The sequence below is a fragment of the Schistocerca nitens genome, chromosome 5 (assembly GCF_023898315.1).
Source record: "Schistocerca nitens isolate TAMUIC-IGC-003100 chromosome 5, iqSchNite1.1, whole genome shotgun sequence".
NCBI lineage: Eukaryota > Metazoa > Arthropoda > Insecta > Orthoptera > Acrididae > Schistocerca > Schistocerca nitens.
In genome coordinates this window covers 728,500,963-728,521,925 of record NC_064618.1, presented here as the reverse complement: position 1 = coordinate 728,521,925, position 20,963 = coordinate 728,500,963, and the positions used below count along the sequence as shown (strand labels likewise).

Below are 20,963 nucleotides of genomic sequence, written 5' to 3'. Positions count from 1 at the left end.
GTTGTATCAGATGATACCCTAACATTTGATAGTGTTGGTTTCCATAATATGTAACATGTGTGAAGTACAAAAGAGAATGGTTGTACTGATGATACTAACTTTACAGACAATAGTACATTTATTGTGTTTCCAAATTAAGGGTTGACATGTAATAAAAAATGAGAAAAAAGCCTTATACTTTAACAAAGAGAGTAAATAGGTACTCAGTACTTATGAGGGCCGTTCAGAAAGTAACCTCCGGTTGATTTAAAAAAATACACCAAGTTAAATAAAAATATTTTAATATATACATCTTACAACTACATCTTTGCACTATTTTTCTACATAGTCTCCATAGCGATTGAGGCACTTATCGTATCTCTTCACAAGCTTTGAAATTCCTTCTGCATAAAAATCACCCGCTTGTGCCTGGAACCAGCCTGTGACCGCATCTTTGAGCTCTTCGTCGTCATCAAACCGCTGTGACCCGAGCCATTTCTTCAAATGCATGAAGAGATGATAATCACTTGGCGCCAGGTCTGGGCTGTAAGGTGGATGGTTGATAACGTCCCACTTGAAGGACTCAAGAAGGGCCGTTGTTCTGCGAGCAGAGTGAGGACGGGCGTTTTCGTGCAAAAAAACGATACCGGAATTCAGCATACCACGGCGTTTGTTCTGTATAGCCCGTCGTAACTTTTTTATTGTTTCACAGTACACGTCTTGATTAATGGTCGTACCACGTTCCATGAATTCAACCAACAACACCCCTTTGGCATCCCAAAACACCGTTGCCATCAGTTTTCTGGCAGAAAAATCTTGCGAGGCTTTTCTTGGTTTGGTAGGCGAATTTGAATGTGCCCACATCTTTGATTGTTCTTTTGTCTCAGGGTTCACGTACTTAATCCAGGTTTTGTCACCGGTCACGATTCTGTTTAACAATGGTTCTCCTTCGTCCTCATAACGTGTCAGAAAGTCTAATGCAGAGGCCATTCTTTGAGTTTTGTGGTGGTCGGTAAGAATTTTGGGCACCCATCGTGCACAGAACTTACGGTAACCCAATCTTGCTGTCACTATCTCGTACAAGAGAGTCTTAGAAATCTGTGGAAAACCAGTAGACAACTCCGACATTGAGAAACGTCGATTTTCACGAACTTTTGCATCAACTGTCTGAATGAGTTCGTCAGTCACCAATGATGGTCTACCACTCCTCTCTTCATCATGAACGTTTTCTCGTCCACTTTTAAATAAACGTACCCATTCACGGACAACTCCTTCACTCATAACTCTTGGTCCGTACACGGCACAAAGCTCACGATGAATAGCTGCTGCAGAATATCCTTTGGCTGTAAAAAAACTTATGACAGCACGCACTTCACATTTGGCGGGGTTTTCTATTGCAGCCCACATTTCAAACTGCCACAAAAACTAAACTAGCGCAGGTACGACATTCACTCGACCACGGCTTGATGCCGACTGACCTGTTGAGTGCGTGAACGCACAGATGGCGTCGCTACTCCCCCCACAACCCGCACTGTGACCAATCGGAGGTTACTTTCTGAATTGCCCTCGTACATTCAAAAAATTGTAATACTGCCAATAGACACATGGAAAAGTGAAAACACTACACCTAGTTACTGGAACTATTAGTTCCTTTCTCAGGAAGCAGAGATGAATAGGTTGGGGAATATTAGAAAGGAGTAGCAGGTCCCTTCAGACTCCAGGATGAGAGGGATGTATGCCCTCTATTGGCAGTAAACCCAATATTTTATTAGTTACAGGAAAATACATACACATGGCATAAATGATGCCTACCTTGGTTAATGAGAAGAAAGCTTTTGCATCTTCCGTACATAAAATTCAATCAGTTGAGAATGCAATGACTATGCACCTTCAGTGCATCCGATTCTTTTGAGTTATCGTTACTCATATTCTGATTTACAAAAACCTTATATTCAATAGGGTACTCAAAATATCAAAGCTGACAATGTAGTAGAGATTTCTATGTAAACACTTAAAGTGATTGGAGCATTCAATGTATAATATTTCTGGCTCCAAATGGCACCCACAGAGTACATCGAGCTCTGACCCTCCCAATTTTCACCCCCCCCCCCTCCCCCAGTTCATATACATAATTACCCTGAATATTTTTGACATCCTTGTAAACATTGAAATTACTATGGGAAAAAAAATTATCTTCATATTTCTGTGAGTAGGTACAAAATATTATTTCATACATTACTGCATGAGCTTTGTAATCCTGGCTCCAAATGGCACCCACAGAGTACATCGAGCTCTGACCCTCCCAATTTTGCACCCCCCCCCCCTCCCCCAGTTCATATACATAATTACCCTGAATATTTTTGACATCCTTGTAAACATTGAAATTACTATGGGAAAAAAAAAATTATCTTCATATTTCTGTGAGTAGGTACAAAATATTATTTCATACATTACTGCATGAGCTTTGTAATCCTCTGTTGGAACTTTAATGTACCTGTTTCATATAACCTGAAGACATAGTAACAACAGAGAAGTACCAGTACATTCATTGCAAAGTGTCTGATTTTTCCTGTCAGGATGCTAGTTGTTGACATATTTCTCCCAAGTTATAACTGTAAGCACGTAATTCACATTGAATCTTTTGAGTTAAGGAGAAGTACTTCACAATGTCACAGCTAGCCAAGTATATATTTGTATTATATTTTTTGATTTAATGCAAACAAGAGCACATCAGTAAATGTATACCAGCAATGTAGTCAATGGACATACATCACTTTGGTTTTTAAAAACACCATAGCATGAACACTACAAATTAACGTAAATGATTGCCTCAGATTTGTTGTAAGACAATTTTGAGCCTACAATATTTTGACATTACTAAACTTCAGTGATATACTGTCCCTGTAAACATTATTTCTGTACCAGTGGCCTCCAGCAATACTTAAGTGCCAAAGCTGAAAATACCTGTATTTCTGTAGCCTGCATTAATAATACCTGTATTTCTGTAGCCTGCATTAATAATGACCTGTGTTCATATATCTGTTGGGTGCAGAACCTAGGACTACACAGAATAATGTTGATCATATTCACAAAATTTTTAATGGTTTCATAAGCTGGATCTTTATATGTCTTATGCTAAGTTCCAAAACACATTTTTCAAAATTGCTATGGGTGAATCTTAATAACATTCACACCTAATTGTTCAATAATTGGCTGAATACATAAATGCACACCTTTACAGTTTTACTAAATATCCTTGTTTCTTAGACTTACGTGTTTACAACTTGCAGAAAGTCACAGACTGCTGATATCAAGAGCTGAGGGAACAGACTCTGGCACATATCGATGTGCAGCATCAAATCCATACAGTGCCTCATCTAGTGCTGTCTCAGTTGTTGTTGAAGGTAAATATCAATATATCTATGTGTGTGTGTGTGTGTGTGTGTGTGTGTGTGTGTGTGTGTGTGTGCGTGTGCACGCCAAAGGTACTTCAAGAGCTATCTCCTTCTGTGGATACTGTCTTTTCTCCAGGAAATAAAGAACATATCAGTATTGGTTGAATTTACTCTCAGTAGGTAGTCGGTGGTAGTTTACAGGGGCTCATACAAAAAAGCTGGGACCAAAGAGAACTCAAGGTTTACATTGATCTCTCTTACCAACAGGTTTGAGATGTTGTCACCCACTGAAATGGAAACTGAGCCAGTACAATGCACTTCACTTTTAGGGAAACCCACCATATTCCACTTCAGAGACAGGCAAACACAAAAGGATAGGGGCGTGTAAAATGACAGCAGTTAAAATGTACAGTGAATAATGGTACCCCTTAAGGAAATCTCAGCAAGTGATGGTCTCATCTAATGTGGTGAAGAGGCCGTCCCAGCAGCCACTCAGGAAAGAAGGTGCAACCATCTGCAGATGGAGATGTGTATTGAAATGAGTGGTGCCTGTTGTCTGGGCTCTAAGGTCACAGTTGGATTATTCTAGCAACTACCAGAAAAGGCCGAGAATATCAGTCTTGCCCATTGAATTTCAGATTATGTTTCAACCAGAGACTTTAAACCTTCTAGAGCAAGCTAGGCTGCAACTTCTTTAGAATTGTGTTGCAGGGTTAAAAACTGAAGTGTATCACTAAATGGGTCACCACTCCACTATATATCAGAAGCTGCTATACAGATAGTTTACTTTAAGTTGAGTTTAAACAAGGTGTTTTTAGAGCAGACAACTGTCTAAAGCTGTTGTCACTTTGCAAGACAGAAGTGTCCACATCATACTCATTATTGAGATATAACATAATTGGATAGATAAAAAATCTACTCCCCAATCGGTGGCAGGAGAAAACATATATAAGGGTAACGTAAATTTAGAAACTTTTTGGAGGCAGTGGCTCCTTGTGGCAGAACGGTCAAGGGAAGGAGTGGTGAGATTTAGGAAATGGGCAGAGTTAAGAAAAGTCACCCAGAATTCTGGGTCAGTGGAGACTTACCGGATGGGATGAGAAGGAGAGGCTGCTTGTTGGGGACTGACAACAGTCTCCAATCTTTCAAATCCCTCCCCCTTTCCTAAACCTCATCAGTCCTTTACCTTCATCCCTCTTGCTTCCCTTCAACCACTCTGCCAGGAGAAGGAGCCACTGGCTCCAGAAGCTTCTGCATTTACTTAACCCCTACATATATTTCCTCCTGCTGCCACTTGGTGAGTATACCTTTTATTTATCAAATTAAATTGCATTTTCAAAAATTGATTATTTTTTGTTCTGGGCATGTGCGAGAAAGGGCAACACATGATCACCGAGAATTTATAAACAAGCATCCTGGTTCACAATCACAGTAACCTCAATCAGTAGGTTCAATCCATGGTATGAAAAACACCATAAAAACAGTGCAGCACCACCTCTGCCTAAACTACACCCTCCATACACTACACTTTACACATCTTACTGGGCCATTGCTGCACTTGAAACCAGTGATCATTTCAAAAGAGACCTAACTGTAACTTGTTGAAACACACTGCACACCTCCAGTCAGCTACTCTCTAGTTGTCTGGCCCGTCAGAGTTGTACAGCCTCATGTGCTGCTGTGTTCAATGGCCATTTGTAAGGTAATCTACTCCAAATGTTCATTGCTTGCAGCTTTCAATGTTTACTCAGAAATTGGTTGAAATTGGCGTGCATTCACTAATTGTAGTAATTCCAGTTGGGTTTGAAACTGACAATTATTGACAAGTCATGAACTTATCTCCATCCCTGTCAATTGCCATCTTTTATGACCACTGTTCTTATGTCATGTTATGTAGCTGCAGGTGGTGCATCATGCCTTGTAGACATGTAGAGACACCAACATGTTAGGCAACTTCATTCATGATGTGGTCATAAAAAACTGTAAAAACTATTGCATCTTTCTACCATTCTGAGACATCTGCACTTTAACCCTTCTTATCGTGCTGATTCCATACAATCGGCTGGCACATACTCACCATTTCACTGTGCTGAGTTACATGATCGTTGGAGGATGTAATGTCACGAACCTAACTGAGAGTGAAGTCTGTCAGTAGCATCTTGAGTTCATAGCCTGTTACTGAAAACAGTCTGAGCATTGAACAAAATCATATACAATTGCTTAAAGTTTCATTAATTTGACAATTTATTATGTTAAAATTGCACTTGAATGATACCGTTTCATTTTGAACTTCAGTTCACAATTCACAAACACCAGGTCAGAACATACACTGCATGAGTATTTCAGTGGCAACACATTTCAGAAATGTTAACCTTCCACAGATCATCCATCATAAGAAAATAGTCCATTACACACAGTCCTCAAAGTAAGTCACCTAAACATTTAATATAGCAAAGGTAAAGACATTAATATTAACTGCAGACTGTTAGACACAGTTCATATTTGCAATAACCAAAGAAGTTTAATGAGTACATGGTTTGCACATGTTCAAAACTAACCACACACTTCAGCACTTAGATGTATGTCATATGATTAACGGGCACAAACTTTCATGGAGATGTTGACTGTATGCTTGCTAGAAGTCGACTGAGCATGTTTGGGTGAGTAATAGTGTATATAGAATGGCATAATGATATTTTGTGATATTTTTACTTATTAGTTTATAAAACTATAGAGTGAAAATTTACTGTATAGATGATCTGTGGAGCCCGACGAGAATTTGCTTTAACTAAAAGGTAGCTAGTTAGGAAAGTACAAAAGTTCACAGTACTATTTGATTAGCAATCTGTAATACCTCTGCAATGATTTTCCTATTCCATGTAAAGTTACCATAATTCAAGTTTTGCTAATTTAAATAAATTCTTAATTAGTGGTTTAATTACATAACCAAGATAAGAAAAATTACTGCAGCAATAGCATAAAATCAAACTCGGGCAATAACCAAACACAATGACTCAAATATCAAAAAATTTTGGGTGAAGCAAAACATTAATTATGAATATCTTTTAAATTAATTAGTTTGAATTTGGTTGCTGGAAATCATGTGTTTCCAATGAGTGGACTCAATCCTCACAATACTACTGATCAGCTCACACTAATTTTCATATAGTATGATATTGTAATGACTTTGATTACTAATCTCTCTTAATAAGATATTAAGCAAAACTAAATATACTACTATAATCAGCTGACTGTAAAATATTTCATGGATAATGAAATTACTTAGAATATTGTGTGAATAGTTTTTTCGCAGTTTCAGATACATCCTGCATATATGCACTAGGTATATAAATAGTCAGATGAAAGACAAGGGAAAAAATTGTTATTTAAGAGGAGTGGAATAAAATCAGGTGATTCACTCCACTTTGCTATCCCGCCACTGAATTTTACAAATATTGAAAAATTGATAACTAGATAATTCACTGTAAACACAACAGTCATTAACATTTACACATACACTGTCTAGCCACATTAATACGACCACCTGTCAGAAGCCCTTTGCAACATGGACCACTGTGAGACCTGCAGGAAGAGAGTCAGTGAGGTTCTGCAAGTACCGACGGATGTGGTGCCATACGAACTCCAGTGCCATAGGCAGCTGTGCTAGGTTTCTCAGATGAGGATCCATGGCATGAACAGCCAGCTTGAAGTGGTCCCAGAGATTCTGAACTGGATTTAAATCTGGGGGGGTTTGGTGGCCAGAGGAGTATGGTAAACTCATCCTGGTGCTCTTTGAAACAAGCTGGTAGATGCCATCATGCTGAGAAAAAACAAACTGCATGTAGGGGTGAACACAGTTCCCCAGGACAGATGCATACTTGTGTTGATCCAGTGTGCTTTCCACAATGGCAATATCACTCAGAAAATGTCACAAAAACATTCCCTAGACCATAACGCATCTTTCTCTGGCACGGGCCCTTCCAACATTTGTTGCGGTGTTTGCTTTTAGACATTTCATGCGCTTCACGCCAATGGCCACCTGTCTGATGGAGTTTAAAACATGATTCACCTGGAAAAGCTACCTGTTGCCACTCAGTGGACCTCCAGTTGCAGTGTTGGTGTGCAAATTCCAGCCTTTGTCAGCAAAGAACAGCAGTCACCATGGGTCCATGAACAAGGTGCCTGCTGTGGAGACCATACATGGCAACATTCACGGAATGGTCATTGAGTAGATGCTGTTGGTAGCCCTTTATTTCATCTGGGTAGTCAGTTGCTCAGTAGTTGCATGTCTATTTGCCCATACACATCTCCACAGCTCTCATTTCCCCTGTCGTCTGTGGCCCATGATACATCACAGTTGCCTCAGTGCCAATTTTGCATAGCACCATTTTGCCACTCACCATATGCTTTGACCACAGCAGCACACAAACAGTGTACAACCTTATTCATTTTGGAAATTCTTCCACACTTGACTCCAAAGCCAATGGTCATACCCTTTTGAACACCAGATAAATCGCTCCATTTCCTCATAACGACACAGCCTCCACCTTTAGCCCTGTCACATGCTCTCTGTGAGTGGTTATTTCCTTTTGATGGCAAACATAGGTGTTGGTCACACTAATGTGATTAGACCGTGTGCTTTTTTAAATTAATCACAAATCAAACATATGAAATTTACATACAATATAAAGTTACAGAAATGAATATTCTGTACAATACAGAAATGTAGAATTTGGAAAAATACAACTTTCCATATTTATGTTAGCTACAAAATTGAATAATTAATCAGCCATTCAACAAGGCTATGACTTACTAAACTCATGCCCTAACCTGTCTGACATTTTGCCCATAGCTTTCTGCCCCCACCCCCCACCCCCCCCCCCCCCACCCCAATCCCCCGCCCAAGCTCTCTGCAATATCGTGGGCTCCCTAACCTACAGCTCCTACCCCTTTGACCATCATTGCAGTAAGACTTGCCCTAAGCACCCTCCTACCACCATATATATGAGCCCTGTAACTGGCAAAACATATACTATCAAAGGGAGAGCCACCTGTGAAAAGTCACATGCCATGTACCAGCTGTTACGTAAATACTGTTCAGATTTCTATGTTTGAATGACTACCAACAAGTTATCATTTAGGATGAATGGGCATAGATAGAGGGTGCCTACTAGCAACACACAGTATCCTATTGCACAGCATGCTCTACAACATGACAGTCATGACCTCGGTGCTTGTTTCACCACACATGCCACCTAGATTTTTCCCCCATACACCACTTTCTCAGAACTCGGGGTGGGAACTGGCATCACGATATGTCCTTGACTCTTGCCATTTGTGTAGCCTTAATTTATGTTAACTATTTTCTTTAATTTCCTAGGTCTCAACACTTCTTCTCAATAACTATTCCTTTCTATATTCCCTTTTTGTTTCCCATATCTTTTATTTTCTGACCTCTCTATTTTGCCCCACCCCCACCTCTACCACATATAATGTATTTAGCTTTCTACTCTTATTAACTCCTGCAGGATGTTTTGTTAGTAATCTCTGTCTTTCTTATCACCCTACCTATCACTTTTAAACTCACCGATTTTCAGATCTCGTCCAGTGAAGTCCCCAACAGTCAGTCATTCCTTCTCATCCTATCCTGTAATTTTCTCCTGACCTGGGGTTCTGGGTGACTTTTCTGAACTTTCCCCATTTCCTAATCTTTGCCAGTTCTTTTCCTTCATCCCTCTTCCTTCCCATTCAACATTCTGCCAGAAGAAGGAGCCACTGGCTCCAAATGCTTGAACACATCTTAATTTTTCATATGTGTTTTCTTTTGCCACCACTTGGTGCATAATTTTTTTTATCTATCCAATTATATTTCCAAAAAATACAATGTTAACATTAAGAAAAGAGTCACTTTTTAATAACCTTTCCTGAATCTTATTTAAGAGAATTTAAGAACAAACTTAAAGTCAATGTCTTCAGATGTAGTTGTATCAAATAATAAAATTTTTAAATACATTCAATAAATGAAAATATTTTTTTTTGAAAAATAATAAAACAAATGCTTTCATATTAGATTCTTGTTTAAATGGATATTCTGTTGTTTATAAATACGTGTAACCAATTTATTTACATTATTCAGACTATAAAACACTCATAAAAGTGAAGTCACTGATTTCTCTGTATTGGATCCTATTGCAAAGTTATATGATGTATTGAGCTGTTCACAAAATAGTAATAGTGTGTCACTGGTCAGTTCCACTGCAAGGGTGAAGATTTACTAGTGTGGTTGATCTTGTGTCCCAACAGTGATTTGCTTTGACTAAAAGATAGCTGGTTAAAAAAGTTCAAAATTTCACAGTAGAATTTGATTAGTACACTGTATGCCTCCACAGTGATTTCCCTAATTGCATGTACAGCTGCCATTATTGAAATTTTGCTAATTTATGCAAATTATTAATTAGGGACTTAACTGTATAACCAAGGGCATTATCTGTGTGGAAAATTCTTTACTCACTAACCTTGCACACATGGTCTATGGTACACTTGTATGTACAGGCATTAGTGGAAAAAAAGCAAAAAGGACACAAAAGTACTCTTGATTTTTCAGTTCCTTTACTGGAGCAGGACTTGGAACAGGACCAAATTACATAAAAATTAACATGGAACATTAACACAGTAAAAAATGCCTAGCGATAAATGTGGACACAGTGGAAATAAAATCTATAGCACACAGTAGCCACACAAAACTGAAGGTTTCAGCAAACAGAACTGAAGGTATCAGCAAATGGCAAGTAATGAATCATAAATGTCAAAAAAATGTTCCATACCTAACAAATACAGGAAAAGAAAACTTGCGGGCATGTGCACATGGTAGAATACAGCAATCAGGCAACATGTGGTACAGTATCCACTGTGATACAATTGTTACTGAGGATTATGGGGAAGTCCATGATGCAGAAGTAGTCTACTGATCCCGTGAAACGTGGGATTACATAAGAAACATCAATCTAAAATTGGTCCAATGAACAAAATTCTAATGCTCTGCCAATAGCGGCAGCAAAGTTTTGCAGATGTCTGCAGTCATTGTTCAGCTGAAGTGTGTGATACAGACTCACCGGCATCAGCTTCTCTGCAACCGTATATGTCCAGGATGCCATCACTGCGTATCATGGAAACTCCGGTCTTCATGTCCACACAGCACACTCAGGGAACTCTTTCCGTGGCATGCTTTTCTCGGGAAAAACTGGGGGCTGCTGCAAGGTAGCACATGGTAGAGAGAGATTCCACTACTTCGGTCCACTATGCTTGTGGCCGATATGTGTTGTGCAGTGTAGTGCATTGTCACACAGTTATCACCCTATGAGAAGGAATGGTGAAGGGGCAGGGGGGAATGTTGGCAATGGCAATGGTGGTGGTGGTGTGGTGCTGGCAGGGCATGGCAAAGACAGAGGTGGCAATGATACACGGAGTGGTACCTGCAGCAAGCTACAGCCCAGAGTCAGTAGGGCAGGCATATGCCACGGCAGTGGGTGTGTTGTCCTGCTTTGAGCCTGGCGCTTGGCTGATGCAATGCCACACTGCCAGCTGGGGCAGGGGGCAGTACTGCACCTCTGTTCGCCAGGTGTGTGGGTGGTGCAGGGGCAGGGTTTGGTGACAGAGGCGATAATCTGCCAGCGCATGAGCAAATGATGCACGGCAGGTGGTGTACAGCACGTGGGTGGTATACTGCGCACTGTACTGTCTTGGTGCAGTGGACTGCAGGCAGCCCATGCTGTTAGGCTGGGCCACACATCGCCTCAGGGTTGCATGCTGGCACTGCGATGGTGGTGAATGGTCCCTCAGTGCTTGGGTCTTGGCTCTTGTGCCTGGTGACTCAGGTGCAATGGTCAGGGAATGGTACGTTAGTGGGGACGAGGTGGCTGAAATCATTGGCGGCTCTGTCAGGTTGATTGGTGGGGTGAATGCCAAGGCAACATCCACCGTGGGGTCCCATTGATGACCACTCGGATCAGTGGTGTTGGACAAAGTGCCATAACGTTTGCTTGGTGCCACTTCACTCTCGATGGCTGGCAGTGCACAGGAGCTCAGGAGGTCGACCATGTAAGCCAGCTTCAGGCGAACGATTGAGATCTTGGTGCAGTGCTTGAGCCACAAGAGAATGTCTTTGTGCCACACATGAGGACAAGATGTGGGCCTGAGTGTAGTGTGGGCACAGATGCAGCTGGTAGGTGTCCATGCAGAGTGCACTATGCATACATGTGGTCAGATCACGTGGAGAGGGGGAGGGGGGGGGGGGGGGGCAGGCACACCATTGAATCATTGAGCTGCTGCACATAGGCTGAGATGCAGGTTATGGGTGGCAAGGGGTGTGGCTCGATGAGGTCACATGGGAGGGTGAGCAGCTGTCTGTACACAAGCTCAGTAGCGGATGTGGCAGATCTACCACATGGGCCACCTGCAAGCCTAAAAGCACTAGAGGCAGAACAGTAGACCAAGCTGCAGAGTGGCATGTGATGGCAGCTTTTAGAGACATGTGTTATCTTTCCACAGTGTCATTAGTGGCAGAGTGGTAGCTTCTCATGAAGTGCACAGTCATGCTGCAAGTTGCCATGAGAGTCAAGACATGAACTGCTCACCCATGGTCAGTGGTGAAATGGCAAGGTACCCAAAGTGTGAGACCCACATATCTATAAAGGTGTTTGCCGCTGTGTTTGTGTTTATGTCAGGCAGAGGTACTGCTCCAGGCCACTGTGTGAACCAATCAGTGATAGTAAGGAGATACTGGTGGTCGCTGGATGACACCAGGGGATCTACAATATCAGTATGTATGTGGAAGGATCAGTGGTCCACCGGGGGAAGGGGGTGATGAGAGCATGCAAATGCCTGCCTACTGTAGAGCATTGTCGCAGGATGCAGGCACAGGCCCAGTTGGTGGAGTTGCACTGGATACTGGGCCAAACAAAATGTTACTGCACGAGTGTGTCTGATGTGTGAACACAAGCGTGGGCCTGGCCATTCAAGTGCTCGAAGGCCTCCTCGCAGAAATCCAGATATTACCTTTTCATCTGTCGATTTAGATCCATTAAGAGCGACGTGTTGAGTTCTATCTGCAAGGAAGCCTTGAATCCAACCCCAAGACTGCTCCGATACTCCATAAGCTCATATTTTTTCATTAAACGGCAATGCAGGATGCCTTACTGAAATCTGAGCACTGTTGTCCACTGCACTGGCGATCTCGTGGAGGAACAGAGTGAGCTGAGGTCCACAGGATCTCTGTTTGTGGAATCCATGTTGATTTTTAAAGAGGAGACGTTCATTTTCCAAAAACATCATAATTCTTGAGCATTAAACCTGTTCCATAATTCTACAACAGACTGATGTCAACAATTGAATTGATTACCACATTGAAGTGTTATAGAACCATTGCTGTTTACAATATATATAAATGATCTAGTAGAAAGTGTCAGATGGTCTTTGAGGCTGTTCGCAGATGATACCGTTGTCTATACCAAAGTAGCGGTGCCAGAAGATGATAAGAATTTGTGGAATGACCTACAGAGAACTGAGGAATGGTGCAGGCTGTAGCAGTTGACTCTGAATGTAAATAAATGTAACATATTGCACAAACGTAGGAAATAAATCCATTACTGTACAGCAACACTATTGATGACAAACAGTTGGAGACAGCGTCTGCCATAAAATATCTAGGTGTAACTATCCAGAGTGACCTTAAGTGGAATGACCATGTAAAACAGATAGTGGGAAAAGCAGATACCACACTCAGATTCATCAGACGAATCTTAAGGAAATGTAACTCATCTATGAAAGAAGAGGCTTATAAGGCACTTGTTCACCTGATTCTTGAGTATTGTTCATCTATCTGGGATCCCCATCAGGTAGGACTGATAGAGGAGATAGAGAAGATCCAACAAAGAGCAGTGCGTTTCATCATGGGATCGTTTATCTGGTGAGAGAGAGCATTACGGAGATACTAAACAAATTCCAGACATTACAAGAGAGGCGTTGTGCATCACAGAGAGGTTTACTATTGAAATTTCGGATCAGCACTTTTCAGGAGGAGTCAGATTACATATACTTCCTCCCACATACATATCACCTACTGACCACAAGGAGAAAATTCAAGTAATTAGAGCCAATACAGAGGCCAACTGAATCATTCTTCCCATGCCCTATTCGAAAGTGGAACAGGGTTGGAGGGACCAGATAGTGGTACCCAAAGTATCCCCGCCACACAACATTAGGCGTCTTGTGAAGTATGATATAGATGTAGATGTAAATGAAAGACAAGGCCCATTAGAAATCTTTAGATAACTGAGGAGAAAGGAGGAAACATAAAAATGTAGCAAATTAATTAGGCAAAAGGAAATACAAATCTCTGTAAAAACGAGATTGACAGTGCTGTCTGTAGGAGAATTAAAGAAACATTTGGAGAAAAGAGAAGCAACTCTATGAATATAGAGAGCTCAGATGGCAAGCCTGTACTAAGTAAAGAAGGGAAAGCTGGAATATAGAAGAAATATGCATAAGGCCTATATAAGGGAGTGAACTTGAGGCAGTATTATAGATAGGGACAAGGAGCTAGATGAAGATGATGTAGGAGTATAATGCTGTGAGAAGAATTTGACAGAGCACTGAAAGACTTAAGTTGGAACAAGGTACCTGGAGTGGATGATGTTCCCTAAGAACTATTATCCTTGGGAGAACTAGCTATGACAAAATTATTCCACCTAATGGGCAAGATATATGAGACAGGTGAAATACTTTCAGATCCAGGGAGAATTTAATAATTCTAGTTCCAAAGAAGGCAGGTGCTGACAGGTGTGAACCTACTGAAACATCAGTGTAATAAGTAGTGGTTGCAAAATATTGACAAGAATAATTTACAGACAAATGGAAAAACTGGTAAAGGCTGAACTTGTGAAGATCATTTTGAGTTATGGAAAACTATTAGCTCACACAAGGCAACACTGATCCTACAACTTATCTCAGGAGGTAGATTGAAGAAAGACAAATGTACATTTCTAGCTTTTATAGATTTAGAGGAAGCTTAATTTTTATAGGTTGCAGGAATAAAATATAGGGACCAAAAAGTTATTTAAAACTTGTACAGAAACTAGCCTGCAGTTATAAAAGTCAAAGGACATGAACAAGAAGCCATAGTTGAGAAGGGAATGAGACAGGCCTGTAGCTCGTTCAGTCTGTACACTGAGCAAGATGTGAAGGAAATCAAGGATATGAAAACATTGAAGTTTCCCAATGACACTGTAATTCTGAGAGAGAGACAGCTAAGAACTAGGAAGTGCAGTTGAACGGGATTGATAGTGTCATGAAAAGAAATTGTAGGATGAACATTGGTAAGAGTAAGACAAGGGTAATGGAATGTGGTCTAAGTAAAGCAGACAATGCTAAGTGAATAAGGTTGAAAAATGTGACACTTGGTTGGTTGGTTTGTGGGATTAAAGGGACCAGACTGCTACGGTCATCGGTCCCTAAAATGTGACACTAAAAGTAGTAGATGAGTTTTATTATTTGGGCAGCAAAGTAACTGATGGTGACTCAAGTAAGGAAGATATAGAATGCAAACTGACAATAGCAAGAAAAGCATTTCTGTAAACAAGGAGTTTGTTGACATCTAATGTAAATTTAAGTATTAGGAAGTGTTTTCTGAAGGTATTTGTCTGGAGTGTAGCCTTGTATGGAAGTGAAATGGTGGATTATAAGCAATTCACACAAGAAGAACATGTAAGCTTTGGAAATGTGGTGCTATACAAGAATGCTGACCATTAGATAGGTAGATCAAATAAACAAATGAGGAGGTACTGAATCAAATTGTGGAAAAAAGAAATTAATAGCACAAGCTGACTAAAATAAGGGGACGGTTAATAGGACCTGTCCTGAGGCATCAAGTTTGGTAATGGAAGGAAGTCTGGCAGGGGGGAATTGTAGAAAGAGACAAAGACTTGAATGCAGCAAGCAGTCAGTGGATGTAGGTTGCTGTAGTTATGCAGAAATGAAGAGGCTTACACATGATAGACCAACGTGGAGATCTGCATCCAACCAGTCTCTGAGCTGAAGACCACTACAGCAACACAAAGAAGGCAGCATGGATGGTCACAGTTTTGTCTGACTCATGGATAAGCATCACAGAAATGCTAATAAACATGAACTGGCAGTCATTTGAGGATAGAGTACCAACCACCCTGTGAAAGCCTACTAACAGAGTGGCAAGAACCAATATTAAGTGAGGAACTTTGTAGTGCTACAATGCAACAAGATTAGAATGATTACAGTTCACACACACACAGGCATTTAAGCAGTCAATCTTCCCATAGTCCATAGAGAATGGAAAGTGAATAAACCATAATATGTAGCATAATGGAAAGTACCTTCTGCCATTTACTTCACAGTGGTTTGCAGAATGTTGATGTAGATGTGTGCCTAACAGTGCTACTTGTAAGTTATCTATATTATTACCCATATTTGCAAATGGAGATAAGCAAACCATCTCTAATTACAGACTTACTTAACTCCTTACAGTCTCTTTTTGTATAAGGAAACTGAATCATCTTCTTTAGCAAAATAAAGGTAGCTGCCTCTCACTGAATTTTATTAAGTATTCTGTGCACAGAAAGTTGTAAAATTAAAATGCGACAGAAGGGCTGACAAGTATGTATCATTAGGTGGCAAAATTCCAAGGACCCTTTTTTTTGCGGGGGGGGGGGGGGGGGGGGGGAGTTAATCATGAGAAGTAAATCCAAGAACTTCTTGAATACTTAAAAATAGAAAAAAATTGTGTTTCTTTTCTGCAAGGCATTCAGAATATGTCTTCCTGAATTAAAGTATTGACCAGCCATTCTGTTCCATCATAATTTTGCAATTTTCTCTATAAAGTAAACAATATCTGATCTCACCAATAAAGTCCTGGGAGAGAAGAACAACAAAAACTATCGTGTTGGTACAGTTCTGTGATGTTGTCAAGGTCTTTGATAGAGTTTATCAAAAAAATTTTGTTGGAGAACTTAAGTGTTATGCTGTTAATGACATATCTCTTTGAACTGAGTCTTACCTGTATAAAAGCAGAGGGTCAGATAGACAAATTGTACACTAGTAATAAAAGTAACTCAGAATGGAAAAATGTAATATGTGGAGGTTTGATACTGGATCCAACAGTGTTCTTGATCTTCGTAAATGACCTTACAGTGTATCTAAAGGACAGTTCAAAAACTAAAAGGCTTGGGAATGGTACAGTAAGACTAATTAAGGTGCTCAGGTCAATCACTCTAACACAGTGCAAGTAACAGCTGAACAGACTTTGAGTTGGCTCGCCGCCAACAGCTGTAAGTCTCACAAAGGCTCATCTGCAACTACAGACAAGCAAAAATTACCTGCACTTTAGCTGGCCAGTTGCCATCATATGGCCCTCATCTTGAAAGAACAGGTACAAGCAGAATTGATGGCAGAAGAAAATAATATATGCAGCTAGTCACATCAACAGATATACAGTACACTCATAGGCACATAATGGGTAAAATCCCTAGGGTCCAGCTGATTAAAAAGATGAAATGGAGACAATGTGGAGCTAAACTAATAAAGAAATTCAGTTCATACTGTTTTTTTAATTATAATTATATTTCATTATGTTATGGAATTATCATCTGCAGCAATGCATATAAAATAAATAAAGTTTGTGTTTAGTATAATGTAGCAGCAATTCTACTGTGTGAAATAGATAACTGTACACCTTCAAAGAACTCTTCAAAAATCTTGGAATTCATTCTCACTTCCAAGTACACTGACTACTTAATGGTGCTTGTTTAAAATAATGAAAATCAGTTTTGGGTTATCTCTGACTTAACACCACCACAATAGTTTCCAGAAATATGATTTGCATACAGACATTGTCTCCTTGTCCTTGTTGCTACGTATGTTCTGGTGCCAAAGTCATCAGGTTTGCAACACTCATTAATCCCATTGATTCAGAATATGTTTTTGCGACTACTTGTAGGATTAATAACAGCTATTGGTATATATTATCTCATCTATGATATTAATCTCTGGGACAGCATTAAGTTTCATAATTTCCAAAGGAACACTAATGCTTTGTGAAGAATGTTAGGCAATATCTTATATATAAAAAAAGATGTTACAGGGAAATAGTCAGCTCAGTAAAGAACGAAAATGGCACAAGACTGGTGGAATGCTGCAAAACCATGGCATGATCTCAAAGACAATATGTTTCATGAGAAAACTAAATAAACTAAAAACCTGGAAACACCCAGACTGGAAAAAAGGAGAATGGCAGCTAGATCATGTTCAGATCACTACTTGATTAAACTTAAAATTAAATTCATCTCATTGAGAAAGAAACAAAAAATCCCACCCATAAATGAAGAAAATCAATAACCCACATAAACTGATAAATAACAAGGAATATGAAGAAAAAGTAGGAATATAAAACTAACAGATGACCTAGAGGAAATAATTCTCCAATTGAAACAAACAGCTGAACAGGTGGCCACAATAAATCCAAGGAAGAAACACCAGAGGAAGAATGATGAATGTTATAAAGCAGTGCAAGACAGACGCCAAGCCTGGTGAAGATATCTGAATCAAAAAACAGAAGAATCACGCTTGGAACTTACAAATCAAAGAAAGGTAACCTAAAACATAATAATAAGGGTTAAAAGCCAATACCAAAAAGATATACTTTTTATGACAGAAACAAATAGTGAGAAAACAAATCCACAAGATTACTACAAAATATTTAGCAGACAACTCCAAACATATGGTCCTCCAACACTAATGCTAAAAGATAAAAACAGTAAGATGACTCATAGCAGTTGAGTAAATACAATCATTTTACTAGAAACCTTTAACAAACTACTAAACTGTAGAGATGCCCGAGAACTTCAGATAAAACAAAGAACCTCCAATAAAAAAACCACCATAAAATGTAAACTTACCAACAATCCATAAAGTCTACAAAGCTTCTAGAGAGCTCAAGAACTACAAAGGATGTGGAGATCAGATATTTGTGAAACTACGGAAACCTGCAGCAGAGTCATCGAAGATATCATTACACCACTGCATGGTGAAAATCTGGAGCAAAGAACAACTTCCAGAGTATGAGACTACAGTTATAATATATCCATTACACAAAAGAGGGGGAAAACAAAGCCAGATAACTATGGAGTGATTTCCCTGTCGGATTGCACATATAAACTCTTGTCAAAAATTTTGTACAGCCACTGTAAAGATCAGTTTGAACAGGAACTAGGAGACTGCCAAGGAGGATTTAGACCCTGGAGAAGCTGCTTGGAACAGATAATCACTTTAAAATTAGTAATGGGTGTCTACGAAAGAAGACAAAACAAATCATGCAAAAATGCACATATTAAGGAATTACGGACTTCACCCCAAATTAATAAAAATAATAAAATTATCCCTCACAAACACTAAAGCCAAAGTAAAATTCGGAGGAGAACTATTTAACCCATTTAGGGGTTAAAATAGAGCTAAGACAGGGTGATGGTCTATCAACCTATTCTTCGGCTGTGCTCTGGGATACTCAATGTGAAAATGTTACAAGGAAAATCCTAAGAAAATACAAACTTGAACAAACAAATATCAAATAGATTTAAATTGCTTAGGATTTGCAGATTATTTATCGTTGCTACCTAATAACATACAAGGAGCCAGAAATCAAACAACAGTGCTAAAAATACAACACAAAAAATAGGACTCCAGATAGCTTTCAAAAGACTGAGCTGATGGTAATGGGCCTAGAAGTAATAAATCACATCACAGCGAACAACAGAAAAATAAAAATAGTGAAACAATTTCAGTATGTAGGAGGAATTATGACAAACAACGTAAATGAAAAACCTGTAGAACTAATACAATGATAAAGATTCAAAAACTAACATGGCCTACATACAATCAAAATGTCTGTCTATCAAAACAAAATTAAAACACTACAGTATGGTGGTTCAGCCAGGGGTAACACACACAAGTGGAATTCTTTTTAATGTCACTCAGAAAATAGGATTTGACAAAATCCTAAAACTAAAGAGAAGAATAGCTAGAACACATACAAATAAAAAAATAAAAAAGAATAACAATGGAGGATTGTCTAAAATGTAACACTGTACAGTGAAAGTATAGTATAATAATAATAAAAAGAAAAAGTCTTCTTTCAGTTTTTGTCCTCTCATATGGATTTATGCCTGACCCAACTTCAAATTCAGCATAAAGCCAGCTGTCATGTAACAAGGGACAGGTTCACTCTACCTTTCAGTCATTGGATTGGTGGTCAAAGCAGCCTGTGCGCACCACAAAACAAACTGTACCTAATTTTTCTCATCAATTTGGCAGTAGTATGCACTGTGATATTTTATTTATTTGTAATGTTAATTATAATTGATGTTTCCACCATATTCCCTTTATTACAGCATGTGTGACATTTTAATAATTCTGTTTCAGGGATATACATCCATCCAAACTGTACAGATAATCCATTCTTCGCCAATTGTAGTCTGATTGTGAAGGGTCAATATTGTACACATAAGTACTACGCTCACTTCTGCTGCAAATCTTGCACTTTAGCTGGCCAGTTGCCATCATATGGCCCTCATCTTGAAAGAACAGGTACAAGCAGAATTGATGGCAGAAGAAAATAATATATGCAGCTAGTCACATCGCCAAACAATCACAGTGACGGAAAATAAACAGTAGACTAATATCTGTGTATTGTGTTCCTCTAGTGTTAAAAGTGGTCCTACATTTGTTTTGATGTCACTGTGTACAGTAACAATTTCATTATTACTGTAATTATTGTGATAAATTCTTGACACATTTGTGAATCCAGAATTTCAGTGCTCATTGATTGCTATAAAACTCTGATTTTATATGACCTTTTCCATGTTAGGGACAAAAGAAAGCATGCTATACCTCCATGATCTGCTTCTGTTACAGTATGACTCTCACTATAGATTTGAAGGGTAATGTGTGAAGATTAAGAATATGTACATGATATCAAATAATCATGGAAAACATTGTGGTAGATTTATCTGGAAATAAAATAATTTGTTAGTAGAGTTTGTATGTTCACATTAACTGTTCCCAAAAAAAAAAAAAAAAAAAAAAAATCAAAATGTTTCATAGCATTCCATTGTTTAAATTGAGAAAGATCCACCAGAGACAGAGTATCGTAAAACATACTTCAGGGGTGTTTAAACCTAGATGCCCAACAGCCAGACAATATTTCGCAGTTCTATAATAGAAGCAGTTCCAAAGGATAACAAATAGATTGAGAAAATATAAAATCAGTGTTTTATAATTCAAAGGATTTATGACAATCCAGTGAAGTGGTCTTATTGAAGACAAGTGCCTTCAAGATCTTAGAAACATAGAAAATGCTATGTTGCCTTGAAAATATGTAAAAATGCACATATTTATTAAATTCTGCTAAGTTAAGTTAATGTAAAATTATGTTAACGAGCATAAAGGTATATTTTTCTTCACTTCTTTATTTTCAGCATATTTTCAAGGGATACCATAGAAGTTTTTTTG

General features: G+C 39.1%; 1 protein-coding gene across 1 annotated transcript in view; it reads left to right on the top strand.

Moving 5' to 3' along the window:
* The window catches only part of LOC126260841 (papilin), a 267,981-nt gene extending 247,436 nt beyond the window's left edge, over positions 1-20,545 (top strand). The window contains exons 35-36 of the mRNA XM_049958243.1: positions 3,270-3,383; positions 19,875-20,545. Coding sequence (XP_049814200.1) covers positions 3,270-3,383; positions 19,875-20,071 — 311 coding nt within the window. The 3' untranslated portion in view covers positions 20,072-20,545. The remainder of the gene's footprint in view (positions 1-3,269; positions 3,384-19,874) is intronic.
* The last annotated feature ends 418 nt before the right edge of the window (positions 20,546-20,963 follow it).